The following is a 24054-nucleotide window of genomic DNA, read 5'->3' as shown; positions in this document are numbered from 1 at the left end:
TGCCCACCCCAGGCCCAAGGGGCAGGAGGGGCCCCACAGGTCTTCCCTGCCCCAGCCCACCTCCTGAAGATGGAGCCCCTCCTTGTGCAGAGAGTGAGCCAGACCTGCAGTGGGGGCTCTGGCTGTGACCCCGAAGTCCAGTGCCCACTCCCGCCCGGGCCCGTGGAGGTGGTGGGGACCCGGGTGCAGAGGGCCCGCACAGGCCTCACCTGGAACTGGCAGAGCGGGTGGCTGCCATACAGGTACTCGTGCCTGCCGTTCACTTGCAGCGCGTAGTCCTCGGGCTGCTCCACCAGGGGCTGCCGGAACACCGTGGCCTTCTTGCGAAGGGCGCAGGCCATCAGCGCCAGGGGCACGTCCTTGGTGGACACCTGGAAGGTGAAGCTCTCCTGGGGGGGGAGGGAGGGTCAGCCCTCTGCCCTTGATGCCCCCCAGGGGTTCTGGGGCACAGGGGCAGCGTTGCCCATCTACCCGTGTTAGGTAGCCCCATCTCCCCGAAGGTGAGGCCCCCCTCGAGGGCAGGGTCTGGGGTGTTCACGGATGACGGCACATGGTGACAGCCAGGAAAGATTTGTTCAAGGAGTGAACAGACCAATCACCAACCACCAACACCCCATGGTCATTCGGCCATGTCAAACCTGCCCGGTGGGACGACTGCCAAGCCTCCCACATGCGTGGACGCCTGGCAATTGCCATCTGATGCTACTGGGAGCAGGGTGGGTTTGGGGGCTCATGGATGACCGGGGAGCTTCACACGGCAGGTGTCTCCCAAGGACATGGAAGCCTGGACACAGCAGGCCCCAGGCTCACCTCACTGCCCTCGAACTTGACGTTGACCAGGAAGGCCCGGTTGGGGAGCCTCAGGGTGCCGGCCCCCCAGCCCCGCGCCGAGGGCTCCAGCTGCAGGGGGAAGCTGTACTGCAGCCAGGCCTCCCAGCCCAGCTGCTGCCGGCGGGCGGCCGCCTCCTCGCAGAACTGGCGCATCTTGGTGCGGAAGTCGTTCACCTCTGGGTCTCGCAGGGAGTCGAACTCGTGCAGGCCTGTGAGGCGGGGCGGGGCCGGGTCAGCATGGGGGGGGACCCGGAGGGCCAGTCCCGGGCCACCGCCCACCCGGCAGGTGTACCTTTGCCAATCAGGAGGCTGATCTGCGAGTTGATGAGCTTCTTCACGCGGTCGCCCTCGCGGGCCACCAGGCGCAGGACGGGCAGGAAGGGCTGCACGTCACACAGCCGCCGCTGCTCGTCCTCCAGCTCCTGCTGCTCCGCCGTCTGGTTGACGCAGGTGAACACGTAGGCCTCAGGGCCGCTGAGCATGTGGAAGAGCGGCTCATACTGGGCGCGGTGCCACAGCAACTGGGGGGACAGTCACTGGTTAGCTCCTCTGGCCCAGACTGCAGGCAGGTGGACGGCTGGCCTCTAGCCAGGGCGTCTCACCCACATCACCCTCCCACGTGGGGGGGCAAGGGCAGACCCCCCATGTGTGCCCTCTGCAGACACTTGGGTGCTGGCCACACGGGCAGACTGGCTTCTCTGTCACCCTTCTGTGGAGGGCGGTTGGGACGCACTGGAATCTGGGGCTGGTGGCATGTCCCACGGGCTGTCCCACGGGCTGTCCCACAGGCTGTCCCACAGGCTGCCCCCCAGAGCGCAGGGACCACCCTGGTTACCCCAAGGGATGGCCAGACATAACCTTCAAGCGCTGCCCCCCACACACACACCGCCAGCTAATCGGTCTGACGTTCCTCATCCTGACTTTTAAATGTTGGCGACTAATTCAGAAATGTTTAGCCCACCGACAGACCCTAAAAACACTCTCGGTGGGGCACGTTCATCGGCATGTGCTCAGGGGAGGGGCCCCAGCTGCCCCATCGCAACAAGATGGAAAGGTGTTCACCACTGAGTCACAGAGAGGACAGGAAGGAGGGAAGGGCCCAATGCTGCTGCCACGGGCAACGGCTAGTTATGGTCTGTCAAGCAGGAGGATGACACAGTGCTACGACAGAGTCTCGGGAGACCTCTAGGAGCGGGCATGGAGGACACTACAGTTTATCATTAAGTCCTCAGGTTGTAAAAGAGCAGATGCAATTCAAGCCCATTTCCATGGAAAAAACCATAGAAATCATTTCAGTTAACATGGATCGGGGACTTGGCAAGCTACAGGTGGACTGGCCAAATACAGCAGCTGCCTCTCATGAAGCCACGCCCATGCATTTGCATACTGTCCACATCTGCATATCACCTGCAGCTTTCGCCCTTAAGGTAGCCTTTGCCCAGCAGTGGCAGAGTTGGATCACTGCAGCAGGTAACATGGGGCCAGCCAGTAAAGGGGGAAAGAGTTACTATCTGGCCCCTGCTATAAATAAAAATATGAAGAATTTGAAAGCAAATTGAGGTGCGAGGTGAAACTTCACAGACGGACATGTTTCACGCTTCTCTGCAGCGTTTGAATTTTAATAACATGCATGCGCCGCACAGCTCTGTGAGTGGAAAAATAAGACTGATTTAAAACGATACCTATATAAAGTGAACAACACGAACAAGATGTTGTAATGTTAACTCAGAAAAAAAAGACATGAAAGTTCATAATCAGAATTATCACAAAAAACACCACTATATATAGATGAGAAACAGGAAACAGCCAATGCATTAACAATGGTTGTTTGCATATGGCTGGATCATAGGTGATTATTTCCTTTCTACTTTTTCTTCTTTTTCTAAATGTTACTGTGTCTATATTACTTTTGTGGTGGAAGGAGAAACTTAATTTTTAAAGAAATCTCCTAGGAAGAAAAGAAAAATAAAAAAACTTCAAGGACGTCCATTACTTCCCTCCTTTTTTTTTTTTTTTTTCCTGTTCTCAATAATGGTTTTTAATATTCTGAGATAAAGTCTTACCCTCAGGCAGCCCAAGGCATGACCCATTAAATCCCACACTTTGTAAGCAGCACAAGCCTCTGAAGAGTCACAAGGCAGTATCTACCAAACATCATCCAGATATCTAACCCTGTGCCTCAGTAATCTATCCTGGGACATACTCAACAAAACCGAAAGCTCTTTCCAAAGATGATGTTCCCTATGGCAACAGCTTTGAACACGAAGACCTGTAAAACTCTTCAGTGGCCAGGGATGAAGTATGGTTTCAACAATGATGGTACAATCATGGCTAGAACAAAAGCCCACCACTGGCTGCAGCCCCTCGAAGCTTTCACTGTAATCTACTCTAGTAATCAATAACCAACTAACTCAGGAAAGGAAAACGTCAACTGCTAAAGGGGGAAGCTGAAACTGGAATGACACACTGACTTTAGCCACACGTTTTTGAATGATTCTTGGATGTTATTCATGTCTTTTAAAATTCACATCTGAGGATCTCAAGGCTGAGAAACAATGTGTGTGTGTGTGTGTGTGTCTGTCTGTGTGTCTGTCTGTCTGTCTGTCTCTCTGAGCTCCAAGGTCTGAGGACCAGGCTGAAGACGGAGGCTTTACCTGTTTGATGGTGCTGAGGTTGGCATTGCAGGACACGGGGAAGTTCAAGTAGACCCCTGTGGGCAGCAGGAAGTCAACCACCACGCTCTGGTTCTCCTCCTTGGTCCAGAACTCCATGGGGCAGTCAACCCCAGGGGGCATCCTGCTCTGTCACTTCTGAGAGGCCACCTGTCCTGAGAAGGAAACAAAGGCAAAGGGATGGACCTCAGCTGTGCGGGTGAGTCCTTCGGAAAACACTCTCGTTGGAGTTTTAAACAGCAGGCGGCTCAGGACTGAGACCAGCTGGGGGACGCTCAAAGCTCACGCCCTCAGGGCCTTGTCCTGCCCCCGTGGCCTGTGGCTCCTACCAGCCTGGGCCACCACCACCTCGGCTGAGCTGAGCACCTCTCATCCCAGGTGCATGCCTCACAGACACCGACAGACCCAGGCCAAGTCACATGTCAACATACACATCTACAAGGCCCATCACGGCCACCACTGGCACAGATGGGAGATGGCAGGGTCACTGGTCAGACACCCCGGGACTTGAGACACCCAAAAGGCTGCAGTCCTTTGAAACATTCTAACCAGAAGCCAAAAGGCGTAAAAGTGGCTTTGGCCATCTAACAAATTGTTGAAATATTTCAATCATACCAAACCCCACCCACCAATCATAATCCCCCGCCAGCTCCCTGCCAGTGACAAAATGTTGCAGACACAATTAAGGGTCCCGTGTATCCCACCCTGTCCAGCTCCCCTCCTCCCTTCCCCACTGCAAGTCACTACTCTGAAATCTGGTGTTTTGTGTTGTAATTTCCAGGTATGTGTTTATACTTTATTATACTAACATGTGTCCACAAACAATTCCTCATATATATGCATGCTCTTAAACTTCATGATGAAGAGTGAGTTTTCTGCAACTTCCTTTGGCCACTCAACACAGTGTTGTTTAGGTTTTACCCAGGCAGATACATGTAGCTCTAGCCCATTCAGTTTAACTCTAAGAAACCACAATTTATTTACTCTCTCTTGTTGAGGAAGTGAAGGTTTGTTTCTACTTTTCTTGGTTATTGTGAACGATGCTACAATGTATAAACCTGTACACATCTCCTGTTCATGTGAGAGGGCGGGTGAATGTTGTCCCAGAGAAATATGTGAGCCACATATGCAGTGTCAAAGTTACCAGTAGCCACTTTAAAGAGAGTAAAGAGACACAGGTAAAATGAAGTGGTGTCATGTATTTTATTTAACCCAGTATATCCAAAAGATTGTCATTTCAATATGTAATCAACATAGAAAAATTAATCATGAACTATTTTACATTCTTTTTTCAGTACTAAGTCTTTGCAACCTGGCATGTATTTTACATTTGGAACGTGTTGCATTTCTTTCGAACTCCTGACCTTGAGCAATCCACCCACCTCGGCCTCCCACCTCATGCTAAGATTACAGGCATGAGCCACTGTGCCCGGCCAGGAGTGTGTTGCATTTCATTTCTAGATTTTCATCAGAAATACTTATCTGTATGTAAATTCCATATAATCTATAGGTGAAAATGAGGTTCACAGATCTAGCTTGTCCTAAACACACTTAAAACTTTTCCAACAAAACAGCCAGGCCCTGTGGCTCACGCCTATAATCCTAGCACTCTGGGAGGCCAAGGTGGGAGGATCACTCGAGTTCAAGACCAGCCTGAGCAAGAGGGAGATCACTACTAAAAATGGAAAGAAATTAGCAGGACAACTAAAAATATATAGAAAAACTAGGTTGACGCCACAGGACTCACTCTAGCCTGGGCAACAAAGTGAGACTCTGTCTCAAATATATATATATATATATATATATTTTTTTTTTCTAATAAATGAATCATGTATCAATTTTTAAATTTGTGTTAAAATCTATTCTTCATGCTATCCACATTTCAAGTGTTCAAGAGTTACATGTGGTATAACCCATGATAGGTATAACCACATCATTAACTTCAATAAATATCACTAAATTGTCCTCAAAGTGGTAGTGCTCATAAAATTTAGCAATTGCACCACCAGCACTTGGTACTGTCAAATCTACTCATTTTTGCCAAGCCAATGAGAATGAAATGGTCCATTTTAATTTGTATTTCCTTGATTATCTATAAAACTATTATCTTCTGCAAATAGCCTACTTATTATATAACCTTTGCCCGTTTTCCTGTGGGGTTACTTATCTTTTTCTTATCAGTTTGTAGAATTTCTTTCATTTTTTCTCTTTTTTTTTTTTCTTGCTCTGTTGCGCAGGCTAGAGTGTAGTGGTGCAATCATAGTTCACTGCAGCCTTTAAGTCCTGGCCTCAAAGGATTCTCCTGCCTCAGCCTCCTGAGTAGCTGGGACTACAGGTGCTGTGCACCACCATGCCTGGCCGATTTTTTGTAGAGACAGGGGTCTCACTATGTTGTCCAGGCTAGTCTTGAACTCCTGACCTAAAGTGATCCTCCTGTCTCAGCCTCCCAAAGTGCTGGATTACAGGCATGAGCCACTGCGCCTGGCCTAAGATTTCTTTATATAGCCTAGATTCCATTTGATTAAATGAATTGGAAATGTCTTCTGAATCATTCTTTCACCTTGTTTATACTGTCTCTTTGGTGAGCAGAAGTTTTTTTTTGTTTGTTTGTTTTTTGAGACAGAGTCTCGCTTTGTTGCCCAGGCTAGAGTGAGTGCCGTGGCGGCAGCCTAGCTCACAGCAACCTCAAACTCCTGGGCTCAAGCGATCCTTCTGCCTCAGCCTCCTGAGTAGCTGGGACTACAGGCATGTGCCACCATGTCTGGCTAATTTTTTCTATATATATTAGTTGGCCAATTAATTTCTTTCTACTTATAGTAGAGACTGGGTCTCGCTCAGGCTGGTTTTGAACTCCTGACCTTGAGCAATCCACCCGCCTTGGCCTCCCAGAGTGCTAGGATTACAGGCGTGAGCCACAGCGCCCGGCCCGGGCAGAAGTTTTTAATGTAGACGCAGTCAAATTTATCAATCTTTCTTTGTTTTACACTTTTTTTTTTTTTTTTTTTTTTTTGAGACAGAGTCTCACTTTGTTGCCCAGGCTAGAGTGAGTGCCGTGGAGTCAGCCTAGCTCACAGCAACCTCAAACTCCTGGGCTCAAGCGATCCTTCTGCCTCAGCCTCCCGAGTAGCTGGGACTACAGGCATGCACCACCACGCCCGGCTAATTTTTTTTTTTGTATATATATTAGTTGGTCAATTAATTTGTTTCTATTTATAGTAGAGACGGGGTCTCGCTCTTGCTCAGGTTGGTTTCGAACTCCTGAACTCAAAGGATCCGCCCGCCTCGGCCTCCCAGAGAGCTAGGATTACAGGCGTGAGCCACCGCGCCCGGCCTGTTTTACACTTTTTATTCCTTAAAAAAATACTCCCCTACCTTCCCAAAGGTCACATTCTCCTAGATTTAAAAATGACTTTTTAAAAATAGTTGAAAGGAAACGTTTGGTGTAAGAGAGACGTTCTTCGGTGGCAGAGCCCGTTGGGCCGGGCCTCGCCCGCGGCTGGCCGCAGAGGCTGCTCTGGTGGGCGGGAGCTGCCCTGCACTGCCACTCTGCCCCCGCTGGGCCCCACCTCCTCTGCACGGACGAGCACCTCCTACTTTGGGCTCCTCTTGCTGGAAATGGCCAGCCCGATGCCTTCCTTTTTGACACAAAACCCCGGGGGAATCCTGGGGATCCACTGCTGGCGCCAAGTGTGCTCTGGCCAAGCTCGGGCCGTCAGGGCCACCTCTGGCCACTCATGCCGGGTAGGCCACGACGATGGTGTGAGGCCTGAGCTCCCAGGGACTCTGACCGAAGGCCTGGGTTCCGAGAAAGATACGCCTCTCACTCTCCTGCCCTTACACTCTGGAAATGAAGTCTTCGGCCACACTCAGCCGTCTGGGATGCAGGGAAGCATTTTGCTCAGAGGAAGACTCGGCATCGTATGCACCCAGATCACCAAATGCCACAGACAGTCACCAATGAGACAGCACAGGGGGCAGCGGCTGCTCCTTCCCTCCCTCTGCGCCCAGGACCTAGACCACAGCAGCCAAGTCCCACCGATGAAGCCCACACATATCAGTCCCCTGTATGTACGGGACAGAGACGCCAGCTAATCCAGGGACTTTACGACCGCCCCGAGAATGCAAATCGGTACAACCACTGTGAAAAACCGTCTGGCAGGATCCACCAGGGCAGAACACACCGACGCCCTGGGACCCAGCCATTCCTCTCCCAGGTACAGGCCCCACAGAAACACCAGTACGCATGTGCCGACAGACACGTCCTGGAGGGTCCCGGTGTCACTCACTACTCATGACAGCCCCCAGCTGGAAACTTCCCAGATGCACACCGGCAGTGAAGTGGGGAACAAACTGTAGTGTCCTCTCCCCACGGGATGTCACATAGCAGCGAGAATGAGCGATCCACGAGCACACACGACACAAACACGTCTCACACACACTGAGCTCAGCAAAGGAAGCCAGCCACAAAAAAATATGAACTCCTGATTCCAACTACATAAAGAAACACACACAGGCAGAACCAACCATCTATGTTGGCAGAAGAGATGGGGTTACCCGGGGTGGGGGGGACAGCAACTGAGGGGGAATGGGGGGCTTCTTGGTGCTGCTAACTTTTAAATCTGGGAGCCGCGGACTTTTCACAAACTCAACACATCCTATAGTCCAAGTGGCTCTGATGGGCTAGCTTCACTCCACTCCACTCCTGGCCACTGGGAGAGCCTGAGACGCAGGCCCAGCCAATCAGAGGCCTGAATTTCCCCAGGTAGTGGGACAGGACTGGAGGGGGAACTGGGAACTGGGACTTAGGCCCAGCCAGTCACTGTATGTCATCTCCCTGGCTGCTGTGATTTCTGGACAGCCACGTGAATATCAGTCCAGTGGATGGTGACATCTAGACTTCTTTGGGGACTTCTTCTTGGGGTAGCAGAAAAGACAATCTACCCGGAGCTACTAGTAACCATGTGCCGTCAGTAGGGGCAGAACTTGAGAAAAGACCAACACGGAGGAAGCAGAGCTCAAAGTGGCAGGTGCAAGCCCAGGTCCTGAGGACGCCTCTGATTCCCTGGATCCAGCCATGCCTGAAGCTAGTCCTATCCCTGGACTTTTTAGTTCTATCAGCCAATAAATCCCTGCTGCCTTTTTTTTAAACTTACAGCAGTTTGAGTTGGGTTTCCTGTCACTTACAGCTGAACATATCTATTTCCATTAATGCAGCTGCATGTTCCATTTTTAGAAGCTTCTAGAGTTTACAAAGTTCTTTCCTTGGAAGTCAGCCTGCCTCTAAGAGCCATTCCCTGTCCTTCGGCTGCTCTCGAGAGGCAGGCAGAGCCATCCACCTGACCACTCCTGCGCTGGGCGGCAGCCCCTCCTCTTCGGGCCAGGCACCCCAGGACCTCACCGTTCTCTCTACGACACAGTTTCTAGATGCTTTTGCCAAAGTCTGGGACTCCAAGCTAACAAGATGCCCCAGACAGTGCCTGGCAAGTTAACCTGTAGAAAGACATTCTGGGCACCAAGCTCCTACCTGCTTAGCCTGCAAGTGTATCACGCTCCCCTCCTCCCGCCCCAAGGAAGGGTTTTGGCGACCCCATCACTCAGCCTGTCAGCCGCCAACCCTCCAGGCATCTTTCACAGTAGGCCAGTTTCTCCCTGCTTATGCAGGAATATTAATTTTGAGTCAAAATGCAGGAATTCGCCATTATCCTTGCGAATTTCATCTCCTGAACATAACTGGACTCACATATGGTTGCATTTGAGGTTTTGTATGTATCACTCCATCTGAGATGTATCGATTTATTCCGCTAGTATTTATCGAGCCCAGTGAAGCGGCAGGAATTGCACGGGGTCCTGGGAAAACAGTGGAGAGGGAGACAAGGGTCCCCGCCCTGCAGGAGCTTTCACCAAGGCAGGGCAGACACTGACACCCAGGTGAGCAAGCGGGAAGATCCCACGAGGTGTCGCACAGTGAGGGACCGTGCGCCGTGTGGGCTGGGGAGGTGGAGGCAGTGGCTGGCATTTACTGACACAGGGAAGTTCGAGGAAGAGAGAGATTGCTGGGGGTACGTCGGCCAGAGCCCACTTCTCACATGTTGAGTCTGAGCTTTCTGAACATCCACGTGAAGACAGCCAAGGGACGGGCTCCCCAGTTTGGAGCACGGAGAAAGATCTGTGTGGTCACAGAGACAGAATTGGGGCCAGCAGGCTGCAGACAGCTGTGCAGCCACGGGGACAGGTGCGACGATGGCCGAGATGCAGAGGGTGAGCCAGGGCTGGGGCCAGCCCCCAAGGAGCCGGGGCTGTATCAGCCAGTGATGGGCCGTGAGCAACCTCTCCCCACTGAGTCATCCAGAACCGGGAGGCACGATGCCTCCGTCCACATCTAAGTCATTAATAAAATATTCAAGAAAACAGGACAAGAGCAAGCTCCATTCCTTTCACTTTCCCCCTTCCTGGCCGGCGTGATTCACAGAAACAGCTGCACGACAGCAGCGCCATCCGGCTGCGGGCCTCTGCCCCGGGACACTGCCACCCTCCCAAGTTGTTCTGAGAGGTTCCTGGTTAGACGCTCGCCCTCGAGCCCAAGTGTGAAGAATAGTTTCTCCAGCTGTGAGTATCTGAGAGGTCTGGCCCGAGTCCCGCCCGGCCAGCAGAGGAATTTCTCCGAAGATGTTAATGACAGTGTTTGTGCCATCACCATCCTCCCTGCCAGCATCAAGGGAGGCTTCGGCGGGCCCTGGTTTCAGAGAGAAGAGGGCAAGGAGGGCTGTGCCTCGGAGCTCGGCCCTTCCTCCAGGTGGGGAGCGAAGTGGCAGCTCACCCAACAGCCCCCTGGGCGGGAAGCCCTGCTGGCCGGCGGCTCGCCCTGAGCTCTGGGCAGCCTCTTGTGATGTTCGAGTCGTGGGCCACCAGGGAGGCCACAGGTAGCCAGGTGGAGTCCCACAATACAGCACATCAAAATCAAGAGAAAGATCCATGGTCTCAGACCTGGTAACTGGGGAACTTGGGGATTATCTTAAGGATTCAAAAGTCAAAAGCTAGCTCTGTACACAAAGACAAGCATTGTAGTGTCGTTTGTGAAAGAGACAAGGAAATAGCTAAGCAAATGATCATGGGTTAACTCGATGTAATTGAATGTAGTCCTTAAAATGACACCTGTGCCCACCACACAGCACTGCAAATACTCCCCCACTTTAAATGGAACTAAAAATGCACGTATATTTACCACTGTGACATGGGCTTGGTGACAAAACATTTCAGAAAGCATAGGAGAAATGAAATGTTATATTATGGATGAATATGGATGTCACAATAACTTTTTAATTTCAACTTCTAGGAAATTTATACAAGTATGTGATTTTTAAAATTAATCATAACTAAAATTCTTATAGCAAAAAATAGTCCTGTGACCTCCACTTCCACACACACACCATCCCCAACAAATTTCAGTTGTTTCTGAGTATTTATCTTTACATTTCTAAATAACAGAGTTATACTGATATTTCTTGATTTTCAACTTTTAACTTCTTGCCTTAAAAAACGAGCTTGTGCTCTCCCACATATGCACACATGCAAATATCCTCTCCTCCATCTTCTGAATATAGCTATGTGATAATTTTTTGTTAAATCAGTCTTTAGTGTTTACATTACATGACTATCTAAATATTGTTCAAAGCTAAGCTACATAGCATACTATGAATTTTTTTTTTTTGAGATGGAATCTCGCTCTGTCACCTGGCTAGAGTGCTGTGGCATCAGCCTAGCTCACAGCAACCTCAAACCCCTAGCCTCAAGCAATCCTCCTGCCTCAGCCTCCTGAGTAGCTGGGACTACAGGTGTACACCACCACACCCGGCTAATTTTTCTATGTTTAGTAGAGATGGGGTCTCACTCTTGCTCAGGCTGGTCTCAAACTCCTAAGCTCAAGTGATCCTCCCACTTCGGCCTTCCAGAGTGCTAGGATTACAGGCATGAGCTACCTCACCCGGCCAGTTGGTTATTCAACTTTTTGTTTTTCCTGTAGTTGATAGTTGCCTAACTTTTTATCTTGTTTTTTTGTTTCTTTTCTTTGTTTTCTATGTACAAACCACTAATTCTACTCCAAACTTCCCAACAGGACTATCAAACACCTTATAATATGGAAAAATATGTCAGATAATCTATAAAGTCCATTTTTTTTCTCGGAGAAATTCCTCCCGGGGCTCTCAGCCATCTTGCTCCAAATGTGCCAGTTGCTCGGTAGAGCAGCTGCACAGCTGTGGGACTGGGTCTTCTCTTCACCCTCACTTTGGGAATTCCCTTCACCAGTCTCTGAGCCAGTCAGAGTTCTTGGCTGCAAGCAAACAAACTGATTCTCAGGGATTAACCAGGGAAGGAGCTCATGGGTTATCTGACATATTTGCTGGGTTTAGAGAAGTTTCACAGTTCTGCTGGAGAGCTTGAGGAGGAATTAATGATTAGTGCATTGAAAACAAAGCAAATAAAAAGATGAGGCAACTATCGACTCCAGGAAAAACAAAAAGTTGAACAAGAAGAGAAAGGCAATTACAGTATACTACATGGACATCACAATGCAGAGTCATGTCTATGGCAAAACTGCTGCCATTGCCACGGAGCACTGAGTGCCACTTTGTACCCCTGACACCTCTGTGTCAAGTACTCAACCTTGCAGCTCATCACTATTGCCACTGCCACCGCCACGGAGTGTTCTCTCACCCTCCTGCTTCCTAGCTTTCAAAAATTTTTGTTCACATCCTCCATCATTTACTTTTCTATTTTAAGGATTTCCAACTTTCTCATTCCTTTACTTTCATTTTAGTGGGATTTTGAAACACAGCTGAGAAAGATACATGCATTCAATCAGTTCTGTTTATGTGGAAGTCTCTAATAATATTTACCAATAAATAAAAATCAAGTGTTAAAAGATATACATACAGGCCGGGCGCGGTGGCTCACACCTGTAATCCTAGCTCTCTGGGAGGCCGAGGCGGGCGGATTGCTCGAGGTCAGGAGTTCGAAATCAGCCTGAGCAAGAGCGAGACCCCGTCTCTACTATAAATAGAAAGAAATTAATTGGCCAACTAATATATACAAAAAATTAGCCGGGCATGGTGGCGAATGCCTGTAGTCCCAGCTACTTGGGAGGCTGAGGCAGGAGGATTGCTTGAGCCAGGAGTTTGAGGTTGCTGTGAGCTAGGCTGACGCCACAGCACTCACTCTAGCCTGGGCAACAAAGTGAGACTCTGTCTCAAAAAAATAAATAAATAAATAAATAAATAAATAAATAAATAAATAAATAAATAAAAAAGATATACATACATAAAACTCTCTGGGGAGTTTGGGGGAGGATATTCCAACAAGAAGACAATGGTTTACTTTTGGGAGGAGGGTAGGATAATAGAAGAGTATGCATCCAACTTTTTTTTTGTATTTTCCAAATTTGACAATAAGTACATGCTTTTATAAATAAAAAAGCATGAGGATTAAAAATATTATTGAAAGGCTTTTTCTGCTGGGCATGGTGGCTCATGCCTATAATCCTAGCACTTTGGGAGGATCACTTGAGCTCAGGAGTTTGAGACCAGCCTAAGCAAATAGCAAGATCCCATCCCTACAAAAAATTTTAAAAATCAGCCAGGCGTGGTGGTGCACACCTGTAGTCCCTGCTACTCAGGAGGCTCAGGTGAGAAGATTGCTTGAACCAGGAGTTTGAGGTTGCAGTGATCTATGATGATGCCACTGTACTCCAGACCAGGTGACAGAGCAAAACCCTGTCTCTCTTAAAAAAAAAATGGCATTTTCTGAAATGAAGATGAAGATAGCATAAACAAGTGTATATTAGAAACTCTAAACCCCGAACCTCCCAACCCTGGGATCTACATGATCCCGGCTTTTGATGACGTTCAGAGGAGACTCAGGGTTCCAAAGAAGCACCAAGGCCTTCGAAGGGTGCTGAGAATGGGACAGGGTGCTGACGGGAAGGAATTCTGGGCTAGTCTCTGTTCTACCATGGTGGCTCTCTGTTTCTGTATGCTTTAGAGATTAACATTCTGCTCAATAGTTTGAGTTTTTAAAGAGATTCACAACCACCCAAGAAGTCTGAGAAGTCCCGACGAAGACCCACAGAGAAGGAGGTGGAGGCTGGGGGAGGCCTCCAAGGCTGAACTGCACTCTACCCGCTGCCCCTCCTGTCCTGAGACGACCATAGCTGCCCCAGTGGAATGTTCTGTACATACCCACAGAGCTTGCAAGGGGATGGCTAGACCTCCTAATCAGGGAGCTCACTACCCACACCCAGCTACCCCAGGACCCCAGGTGGGAGTGCTTCACCAACAACCGGCCAGTGTCAGTCTTTGGCCTCAGTTTCCCCATTTGCACAATGAAAGGACTGCATTCATCTTCCGAGCTAACGTCCTAGAAGTTCTGAAGAGCATCCTATTACTGATAACACAGACTGCCAACTCTCTGGAAATACAAAACATCCCCACCTGAGGATACTTATGAGAAGCAACACTGAGTTACAAAAATGCAGCTGGGCACAGTGGCGCACACCTGTAGTCTCAGCTACTCCGGAGGCTGAGGCAGGAGTCTGAGACCAGCCTGAGCAACTTAGTGATACCCTGTCTCTGAAACATTTTTTAAGTAAATCCAATAAATTTTAAAAATTCAATCTACTTCCTTTAGAAAACTGTTTTAATACTTCTGTCCCCAAATAGGCCAGCCCAATTCGACTATGGTATTTGGTCAAATTTGGTATTTGAACAAGTCAAATAGCAAATGCTATGGCTTAACAATGGGCCCCAGGGCTCCTGGACGCAAAGCCATCCCTTCCCTTCCCAGGCAGCAGGTCTAGGAAGTAAAGTCTAGTTCATTTCCAACACAAATTTGGGTCACTCTATCCCTTTGGACATATTAGTCCTACAGAGAAGTCCTCCTTTGCACAGAGAGTCACAGAGGGTGGATTTTGTTCAAATTCTTAACCTATCTATAAAATAATATCTCTTCATCCTTCCCCGACCTGCTTGGTCCCTTCCCCCAGCCTACCTCTCTGGAATGGGCCAAGGAAGACCAGCAAAATCTCCTCTTCCTGGCAGATTAAAGGTGCTTTAGAATCAGTGAGTGTCATCCCGCTCTGGACCGACTTTGAGCTCCTTATCTGCCTGGGCAAAAAAAAAGAAAGAAACAAAAATATTTTTTAAAAAGAGTCTCAGAGACCTGTGCATTCCCTTTACAGGACGTTAGCTCAAAAGGGACTGCTTTACCTCAGTCACCCTTTTTGCAAACCAAACACATTCTGCTGGACTGGCCTTTCTTGCCATCTGTGTGGATGCCACCCCTGGCTCCCTTTGCTGGTACTGAAACCAACCCCAGGAGTGTTTCCATGCCCGAAGCAGGAATATACATACAGATGACTCAGTTCATTTTTAAAGCTGTTTGTTGGTTTTGTTTGGTTTTTGAAAGCAAAGCAATTGATCTGAGCCAAGCCTGGGTTCAGAGTTCTGATCAATGGATGCGAAAGCAGGTTTGTGAACTTGAGATTTTGGTTCTCCATGTGGCTGTTTTCAAGGCCCAAGTCTAGAGGGAAGGCCATCCCGTTAGGCTGGGGGTGAAAGGCTGGGTGTGAGGGGAGGGGCCGCCCACTCCCTGCCTCTGCGGGCACCTTGGCAGCTCCTGGAGATAATCCGAGCCCAAAGAGGGAAACAGAGACACCAGAGGTCCAGCCCAGCGGGATCAATTCCAGCAGCAGGACCTGACCCCTCTCCCAAACAGGCACGGCTACCTCCACAGCAGGGAAGCTTCAGCCTGGAGCCCACTGGGAGGGCTGAGGGTGGCTTCCCGGGAGCACAAAACCTAAACCACTAGCTTCCCCAGAAGACAAAAAAAAAGCAGAGCCTTAAGACCCCACTGGAAAGGCGCGTACTTCGGGAACGCACTTCGCGAGGACCAAGCTGCAGCCCAACCAGCGCACGAATGCTCCGTGGACCGCGCCGCACGAGCCCAGGAGCATGGGTTTGGGGTCCGTTCCCTCAGCACCCACGGGAGAAGCACCCACGGGAGAGTGGCAAGGGCTTCCCGAGACGCCTCCACCAGAGAAATGGGAGGGCAGCACCAAGAGCTAAGGAGTAAACAACGCCCACTGCTGACCGCTAAGGAGACTGGCCGGCACTGGGATTACCAGGACGAGATAGCAGCAGCTCTGGCACAGGGAAATGAGAGATCACAGGGAAAGCACTTTCAAAACAAGAAAGACAAAGCCAAAAAGCATGACGGAGCCGAGAGAAGGAAGAGTTAGAGAAGGCAAGGAAAGAATCAGTCCTCAGGAATTCGGGTCAGGAAATACGGAGCCAGGACAGAATTCACAAGAGGGCGGCCAGGGAGACGGCCCCCCGCAGGGAGGGAGCTGGCAGGGCCTCAGGGCCCCGGTCTGCCGCCCTCTAGCCCCTCTAGGTGCAAGGGCAAAACCTGGACGGACAGAGCGCAGGACGCTGGGTCCCGAGTGGGGGCAGGAGGAGGGGAGGACGCGCACGGCCGCCGCTCGGTCCCTGACGAGTAAACAGCTCGCCCCGCACAGGCGCGTCCTCGAGCGCAGCCAGCTGAAGGCCCTGCTCATCCCACCGGGGCTGCAGCGGAGACACCTGAGATCCGACCCCGGGGCACAAAAGGATGTTACAGATTAAGAAATGAGAGCATCTCACAGCCCGCAGCAGAGAAGCCCAACGCGACCCTCTGCCTCGGCCTCCCGAGCTCCCACGCCCCGGACCCGGAGCGCCCGCCGACCCCGCCCTCCGCGCCCCACGCGGACAAAGCCCGGCGCTGGGCGGGGCGTTCCGCGCCGGGGGCACTGGGACCCCGCAGACGCCGCACAGGTGGGCTCGTACCGGTGTCGGTGCCTGGGGCGGGGCCCGGTCTCCCTGGAGACGGTTGCCCAGGGGACGCGCGGGTGGGTCCCAGAGTGACAGGAGGACGCGAGCGTCCCGGCGGCGGCGCGGAGCCCGCAGCGGCCGGAGGGCAGGCGGGCGGCGCGCGGTGCAGGCGAGCGGGGCATCGGCGGAGGGGCGCGGCCCGGGGCGGGGCCGGGATACGGGCTCGCGGGGGCGGGCCCGGCGGGGGCGGGGCGTCCCGGCGGGGCGGGGCCAGGACCAGCCGCGGCGCGGGCACCGGCGGCAAAGTCTCCCGGCCCGGCCAGGGGCAGCACCGGGACGCTAACGGCCGCGGGGCGCGCAGCGGACGCTGCAGGGCGGGGCCTGGGGGTTCGCGCGCGGAGCTACAGAGCAGTCCCCGGACCCGGATGGCGCGCGCGCTGGCCCCTGCCTCGAGGTCTCGCCTGGTAACCAATGGAAAGTGCCATCTGCAAAGCGAGCGAGGTCGGGCTTCCGCCAAACAGCTTTCCCAGAAAGGGTGGGGTACAGGACGGAGTCACAGGTCGGGAGTCGGGGTCACCAGAGTCATCGGCCAGCACGGGCTCTGGGCTCAGATACAGCCTGCTGGCTGCGCCCCAGCCAATGGCCCTTTCCGCCGCGGTTTTATGTGGGATTTAGAAAATAAATTCATTGCTACGAGCTGAGCGCGCGCTGGCAGGTCGTTGGTGCAATAATAACGCGGGTTGTCCCTGTGCGAGCCCTTTCCACGGGCGCGCCAGTCTTCATCCAGGCATCTACACCGCAAGGTAGGTATTGTTCTCCCTGGGTTGTGCGTGAAGAACCCAGGCTCAGAGGGCAAGGGCTCTTCCTCACAGACACACGTACAGTCTGCAGGGCCCCTTCGCGACAGCGCTAGCTTTGGACCAGTTTGATTTGGTGCTGAACCCATACGCTTCTTGCTCTGCTAGGGCCCTTGTCCCCCTTAGGATGTTCTTTCGGGTCCACAACCCGAGACGTAAACCTTTGTCACAGTGGAGCGCAGGGCGGGGTGTGCGTGCCAGAATCACCCGGCCTTGTCCCGTGGAGCGGGGAGAGTGGTTCTCGCAACACTCAGTGGTGGTCCTAACTCCTCCAGGCGGGGCACCCAGGGCAGGGCCAGCTCCCCAGGCGCGTGGGCCCCAGGCGCTTCCCTAGTGCCTGCCAGGAAGGCACGGAGAAAACTGCCAGCTGCTCCCGAGAATCTCGAAGGAGCCCGGCGTGAGAGGATCAGGCCGCCGGGACCCGGAAGGTCCACAGCAAGGGGGCGCGGCCCAGGCCAGAGCCTCCCTCGGCCCTCGGCAGCCTCCGCTTCCCCCACCACCTGGCGGCCCTGCCAGGGGTCCCGGTGCCCCGGGTACCCCAAGGAGGAGAGACAAGGGGGAGAGGGGCCAGGGCGGGAGGGCACATTCTCCTCCCTTCCCTTCCCCAGCATCCCTTGATGTCACCCCCAGACACTCAAAAAGACACGCGCTTGCATACAGATGCACACACATACTCAGGCTCGATTATATAAATGGACACACGCGCTCGCGCACCTCGCACCTGAACCCGGCGGACACTCACCCACCCGCACAGCCCGGCTGTGCACTCCGCAGCCTCCGGAGAAGGCGGAGCCCGGCCACAGGGAGGGGACCGCCCCTCGCTCCGCCCCCTGCCCTCCCCACCTCCCCTCCCCCTCGCTTCTGCTCCCGGCCGGGGTGGCTGGTCTCAGAGCCGAGCGGTGCAGCAGGAGACATCCCATGGCAGCTGGGACCCCCTGACTCAGCCGCGGTGGTGAGTCAGGCCCCCCGCAGGCTGCCCGACCCCAGGGCGGGGAGGCTCCCAGGATGAGAAATAAGCCTCCGGACCTTGGAGGGGCAGACAGACTGGGAGGAGTCTGGGGGCGGAGGGGTGGTATCCCTATTTCCTGGCCTGCTGCAACCAGGAAAGTATAATGACCCCGCGGCCAGGCTCCCAAAGAGATTTTCCAGAGGGCAGACGGGCTTCAGCGGCTCCTCTACCCGCCGCGTGGGAGTCCTCCTTCCAGCGGCCCAGCCCTGCGCTGGTCCCCTGCTCGGAGACTCCCCTTTTTCTCCAGCATCAGTTGAGTCAAAGTCAAATGTCCCCAACAGCAATGGAACCCAATGACCTGGCTCAGGATTCAAATTGGGGGTGTCAGGCACTGGTTTCTCAGAAAAATCAAGTCTTTGAAAGCGGGAAAGCCACGAAAAGTCGTCTTTCTGTATTATAAAGATGTACTGGAACTGCCCTGACAAATTCAGGAAAAACACAGATCCTAATACATTGTTTCGAGAATTAAACGAGTTAATACAAGTGCAGGGAACGTCTGTAGAACCGTGCCTGGCACGCATGGTGAGCACTGGCCTTCACACATGGACAACAGACACAAAGCAGTCAAGTGACTAGCCCAGGGTCAATTATAGTTAGTGGCCGAGATGGAAGAAAAACCAAAGTCTCCTGATTCTTTGTTCACAGCTCAAGTCCTTTAAGTCCTTTCTGAAACCAATGAGAGTATAAATAAATTGGTTTAGAGGATAAATAAATTACTTTCACCACTGTTAAAAAATCAGAGTAAATAGAGAAATTAAATTCCCACCCCTCTAATGTGCTACTGCCCAAACGGTGGATCCTCTCCTTAAGTCCCGAAATAACAAGGCGGGGAAACCGAAGGAGCCTGCACCCCCCCCCCCAACTCATTCGAGCCCTTGTTCCATTCAGGGAACCCTGTTTATTTTCTCCATCAGTCACCCTTTTCCTCTCCTGAGACTTCCAGGCCACTCACTGTGATGAAATCTCAGCTTCCCCCATTGCTGCACAGCAATATCCAACCATGAACTTTGCTGGGATTCCGCTTTTCTCTCTCTACTCGAATTGGCATCCCTCATTTCTAAGCGGGGTCAGATAAGACACTGATGCGGAGACAGACTAGGCAGGTGAAAGTCAGAAACAAATAAGGTGCAGCTAACAGCAAACAGCTAAGTGTTTGTTTTTAATCCTATTAGGAAAAAAAACGGAGGGGCTCTGGGAAATAATCCTGCTCAAAGAGGAGAGTTTCCGTATTTATTCACATATCTCCCCACCCCTTTGCTCCCCTGATATTTTTATTCTCCAAGCACAAGGATGAGGAGTCTAATTACACAAGGCCTCTGCTGTCCTGCCAAACTTAGGTATTTTCATTAATCTTTGAGACTCTCACTCCCAGTTAACTCTAAAAGTGGCTCATCTGTAGTTAAAGAGCAAAGTTAATTAGAATCGGGAGCTTCCTTCTTTCTTTCATCAATTCCCCAAGCTTAGACCAAAAGTCTGTGTTTATTGAGGCTTCTGGGTCTGTGACCTGGGGCAGAGTTGGGTGGGGAGGGTGCTTTGTTTGCATTGCTCATTCTTCCAAGTGTCAACCAAAAAGCATTTGTGGTGTGTGGTTGTAGGCAGTCTCCCAGCCAGGGGTAGGAGCAAAGCTCTGGAGTTACACCTGGATTAGGATGAGTTTCTAATCCCTCAAAGGTTCTGTGTCCTAGTCTGTGGAAGGGGTACCGGCCCACAGTGCTGACCCTGGGTGGCAGAAGCCAGGATCACCCAGACTGCACATGCAAGGGGCTTCTTTCTAGCTGGTACCTGCACGTGGGGGCCTCCAGTGACACTGCGTGCGGTCACTATTTCCTGTGAGTCTTAGGTCGCCAATTCGAGTATATGATCCTTATGGGAGGAAACAATGTCTTAGACTTCTTTATGTCTTTTATAGACGAAAAGACATTCTCTGTACAAAAGGTCAATTGCGAATATTTGTCAAATATTTATTGGGAGAAAACCAGAATAAGAGAACAAACAGTCACACATCGAAGCTACCCTGGAGTACCTGAAACCCATTTGCTAAGATCTCTTTGTGGAACCTCTAGGTGTGTTTGAGAAACTGCCAAGGGCAAGAAAATTACACTGAGGGCTAGGAAAATCTTGAAAGTTGGGTCCAAATTTGAAGAAGATAAAAAGAATGATTCTGGCAACATTAGACTAAACACAATCACAGAGCTGCACTTAAAGGTCAGTTAGTTAAGACAGGGGACAGGAGACTTGCCCAAGCCACAGAGTTAAATACATAGAAGTAAGTTCCACTTTAGTCCCTGAGAGATACTGACACTAACAATAATATCGACAGCAGCGGCAGCAAACATTTTCTGAAACATACCACCCAGCAGTCCTACCGAACACTTTGTATTCATCATGGCGGTTTCCAACCATGGAAGCAAATTCTTTAACACTCCTCCCACCACGAGAGGACGCATCTATGTGCCTCTTCTTCAATCTGGGCGGCTTAGGACTGCCTTGACCAAGAGAGCATGGCAGAAGTGACGCTAAGTGACTTGAGGGGAGGTGGTAAAAAGCCACGCAGCTTCCTCCTTGGTTACAGGCGTGCTGGCTCCTGCAGCTCCGAGCACCGAGACACAAGTCTGACTACCCCAAAGCTGCCATCTGTCCTGAAACCCAGGCAAGCCAGAAAGAGAAGCCATGTGTAGGCACCCAAGTTGACATGAGCGAAGAAACTTCCAGATGATTCAGCCGCCGTTGTTCGAGTTATTACCAACCCTTTCTGAGTCTTCCCAGCTGACCCCAGGTATAGTGACGCTCAGCCAAGCTGACCTGCTGAGCTGTCTGGATTCCTGGCCCCTGGAGCTACGAGCATACGAGCACAGCTGTTGGTACACCTCTAAGCTTGGGGGGAGGTTTGTTATGCAGCTGTGGACACCTGGAACTTTGATTATCCCATTGAATCCTCAAAACAACCCCGTAAGAGAGTTATGATGATCATCGTCATGAGGAAACTGAGGCCAAAGACTCACACACAGCTATGCAGGAAGCGGCAGAGCAGGAATCAGAACCCACAACACTCGGCTTTGTCGTGTGTAATGATATGTGTGCATTTTAGTGAGACCCGACCCCTCCCCTCAAGACAGTCTCATGGGAAGGATGTCTCTATTGGATGACTTCTAGAAGGTGACTTCTATTGGATGGTGCCATCATCGCAAGGGTGACCCAACACCATGGTGGGAAGTGTCGAGTGCTGTCCCTGCTGGGATGGGTCCTGGGCCTGTTCTAGTCAACATCTTTCTTGATAACATAAATGAAAGGAAATCCAACAACAGGCTGATGAATTCAATAGAAATGCAAATAAAATTCATAAATACCCAGAGAAGTAATCTGTAAAAGTCACTCTAGCAGAAGCAGGTAACTCTGTGGAGCCAGGCGCAAGGCTGTATATATCTAAATATTAAACTCTCTAATCGCACAGACAGAGGGGGTTGGTCAAAGAGGACTAATCAGAGAATGAGAGACAGAGAACTCAGAGCTGGCCCAAAGCTGATTCAGACGCAGCACCGTAGTCCCTTCACGAACAAGTCTGGCTGGGCCCTTCTCCATATGACACTCTTAACATATCCAGTTTCTTGAGCTTCCTGAGAGTCACATCTTTGTGTAGCCCCCATCACATTACAGCAGGGCTGGTCTGTGTGACCAAAAGAATATGGCACAGTGATGGTATGTCACCTTCAAAATTAGGTTATGAAAGACCATGGGGGCTTCAGTCTTGTGCTCTCACTTTCTCTCTCTCTGGCTCTCGCATAAGCCAGTGGCCATGTTGTAAGGAACCTCAAGCAGCCCTGTGAAGAAGCCCACAGGAGGAGGACCTGAGATATCTTGCCAGCAAGTCACCAAGGGCTGCCGACAATACTTTGGCAGGTATCTCCACCCCTAGACACCTGCAGCCCCAGCTGACAGCTTGACTGCAACCTCGTGAGAGACCCTGAGCAATAACCACCCACCTAAGCTGCTCCTGAATTCCTGATCCACAGAAACTATGAGCCAATAAAGACTTTGTTGTTTAACCTGCCAAGTCTTAGGGAAATTTGTTACACAGCAATAGGTAACTAATACACCACCCGTGGCTGCTGTGTTCCTTGCTGAGTGGCCCAGCACTGCTCCTGGCTTAGAAGCTCCATCAGTACTTGTGACTGAAGAACAGTTAGTACCAACAGCCCTTCCACTGTCATGGTATGAGTCACACAGATTTCTAAAGAAGAAGTAATGTGCTAAGGAGAGAAGCCAATCACAAAAGACCACATAGTGGATGATTCCATTTATATGCAATGTCCAGTGTGGGCAAATCCATAGAGACAGAAAACAGATTAGTGGTTGCCAGGGGCTGAGGGACTGGGGAGAAATGGGAAGTGACTGCTAATGGTATGAGGTTTCTTTCTGGGGTGATGAAAATGTTTTAAAATTGGTTATGGTAAGGCTGGGCGGGGTGGCTCACGCCTGTAATCCTAGCTCTTGGGAGGCCGAGGCGGGCGGATTGCTCAAGGTCAGGAGTTCAAAACCAGCCTGAGCAAGAGCGAGACCCCGTCTCTAAAAAAAAAAAAAAAAAGAAAAGAAAAAAAAAATTGGTTATGGTAATGGTTGCATAACTGTGAATGTACTAAAAGCCATCAAGTTGTGCACCTTAAGTGAACGGTATGGTATATAAATTATATCTCAACAAAGCTTGCTATACCAAAGAATGAGGAAGAGGAGGAGAAGAGGAAGAAGAGAAGAGTCAAAGTCACAAGTCAAAGTCACAAAGTCCCTGGTGCCCAGGGAAAGGCACCAGGAGTGGTGCCAGGAAGGCTGGCCACCTGCGGGATTAGGGAAGTGCAGGGGCCTCTCTCACACCCGGGCAAGAGGCCGCGGGCTACAGTCATCTAGGACGTGGAAAGGTGAACAGGCAATGCGGGCGCTAGCGCTGGGCCCCCTTGTGGCCTAAAGGGGTTTGCCCACTCATCTCCCATGGGGACCCTGCCTGGTCTCAAGCCACCTGGGGCCCAACAGGAGGAGCCTGGACACGGCCCTGACTCCACATCCTCTCTAGAAGATTCTACCAGCCCTCATGGGCATGCTTTTCCATGTGCCCAGGCCAAGGCCCTTCCTGCAGAAAGGGGGCCACAGAACCACAGGCTGTCACTATCCCAAGGATCATCCTCTCTCATAAATGAGCTAACTCTACAGTGGGGTCACCAAATGATGTAGGAAAGACGGTCTTTGCCAAAAGCCCCCCAAAAGGGGTGGTGGGACAAAGGATTTGAATGGCATGGGTAAATGTATACAACGTCTTACCTAAGACGTGGTCAAGATGGAAAATAGAAACAGCTTCAAAACAGACCTGGAACAAGTTGCTGGGCAAATATCTCTTTCAGAGGCCTCAGGGGCATTAGAATGTTTTGCCCTCTCCGGGCTTTGATGCTGGTTTCGGGGTCAGAATCTCATAATACAGAAAAGCCAGAGGTTGGACCCAAACAGCCCTTCCATGTTCCCCGACGGAGTCTGTGGATGAACTTAGGGGATGTCCAGGAACAACCCCCCATTACATGCAAAAATGTTCCTGTTGAAGTCTTTTTCTGGAGAGAGTCCAGGATTTTCAATAAAATTTCAAAGGAATTCAAAATCTGACACAGGTTAGGGACCATTGGGCGGTATGGTTCTAGGGTAGGTAGACTATGGATTTGTTTCTTCTTCCTTTAGCAAATCTGTATTTTATAAACTTTTTATAACTGACTTGTATTGACTCTATATCATTAAAAAAATATAGGCCGAGCACAGTGGCTCATGCCTGTAAGTCCCAACACTTTGGGAGG

At 51.1% G+C, this 24054-nt stretch overlaps 1 protein-coding gene across 3 annotated transcripts in view; it reads right to left on the bottom strand.

The window, feature by feature from the left end:
* The window catches only part of PIK3CD (phosphatidylinositol-4,5-bisphosphate 3-kinase catalytic subunit delta), a 50742-nt gene that overhangs the window by 10456 nt on the left and 16232 nt on the right, over window positions 1–24054 (bottom strand). Inside the window, exons 2-6 of one of the 3 annotated variants that reach the window (XM_012791438.2) lie at window positions 14544–14659; window positions 3486–3658; window positions 1124–1352; window positions 811–1040; window positions 210–389 (exon numbers count right to left, since the gene is read on the bottom strand). In XM_012791438.2, coding sequence (XP_012646892.1) covers window positions 210–389; window positions 811–1040; window positions 1124–1352; window positions 3486–3626 — 780 coding nt within the window. In that variant the 5' untranslated portion in view covers window positions 3627–3658; window positions 14544–14659. The remainder of the gene's footprint in view (window positions 1–209; window positions 390–810; window positions 1041–1123; window positions 1353–3485; window positions 3659–14543; window positions 14660–24054) is intronic. The other 2 variants (XM_012791444.3, XM_075993839.1) reach the window with 2 other exon arrangements.

Source organism: Microcebus murinus, chromosome 2 (genome assembly GCF_040939455.1).
Source record: "Microcebus murinus isolate Inina chromosome 2, M.murinus_Inina_mat1.0, whole genome shotgun sequence".
NCBI classification, from domain to species: domain Eukaryota; kingdom Metazoa; phylum Chordata; class Mammalia; order Primates; family Cheirogaleidae; genus Microcebus; species Microcebus murinus.
This window is presented reverse-complemented; position numbering and strand designations above follow the sequence as displayed.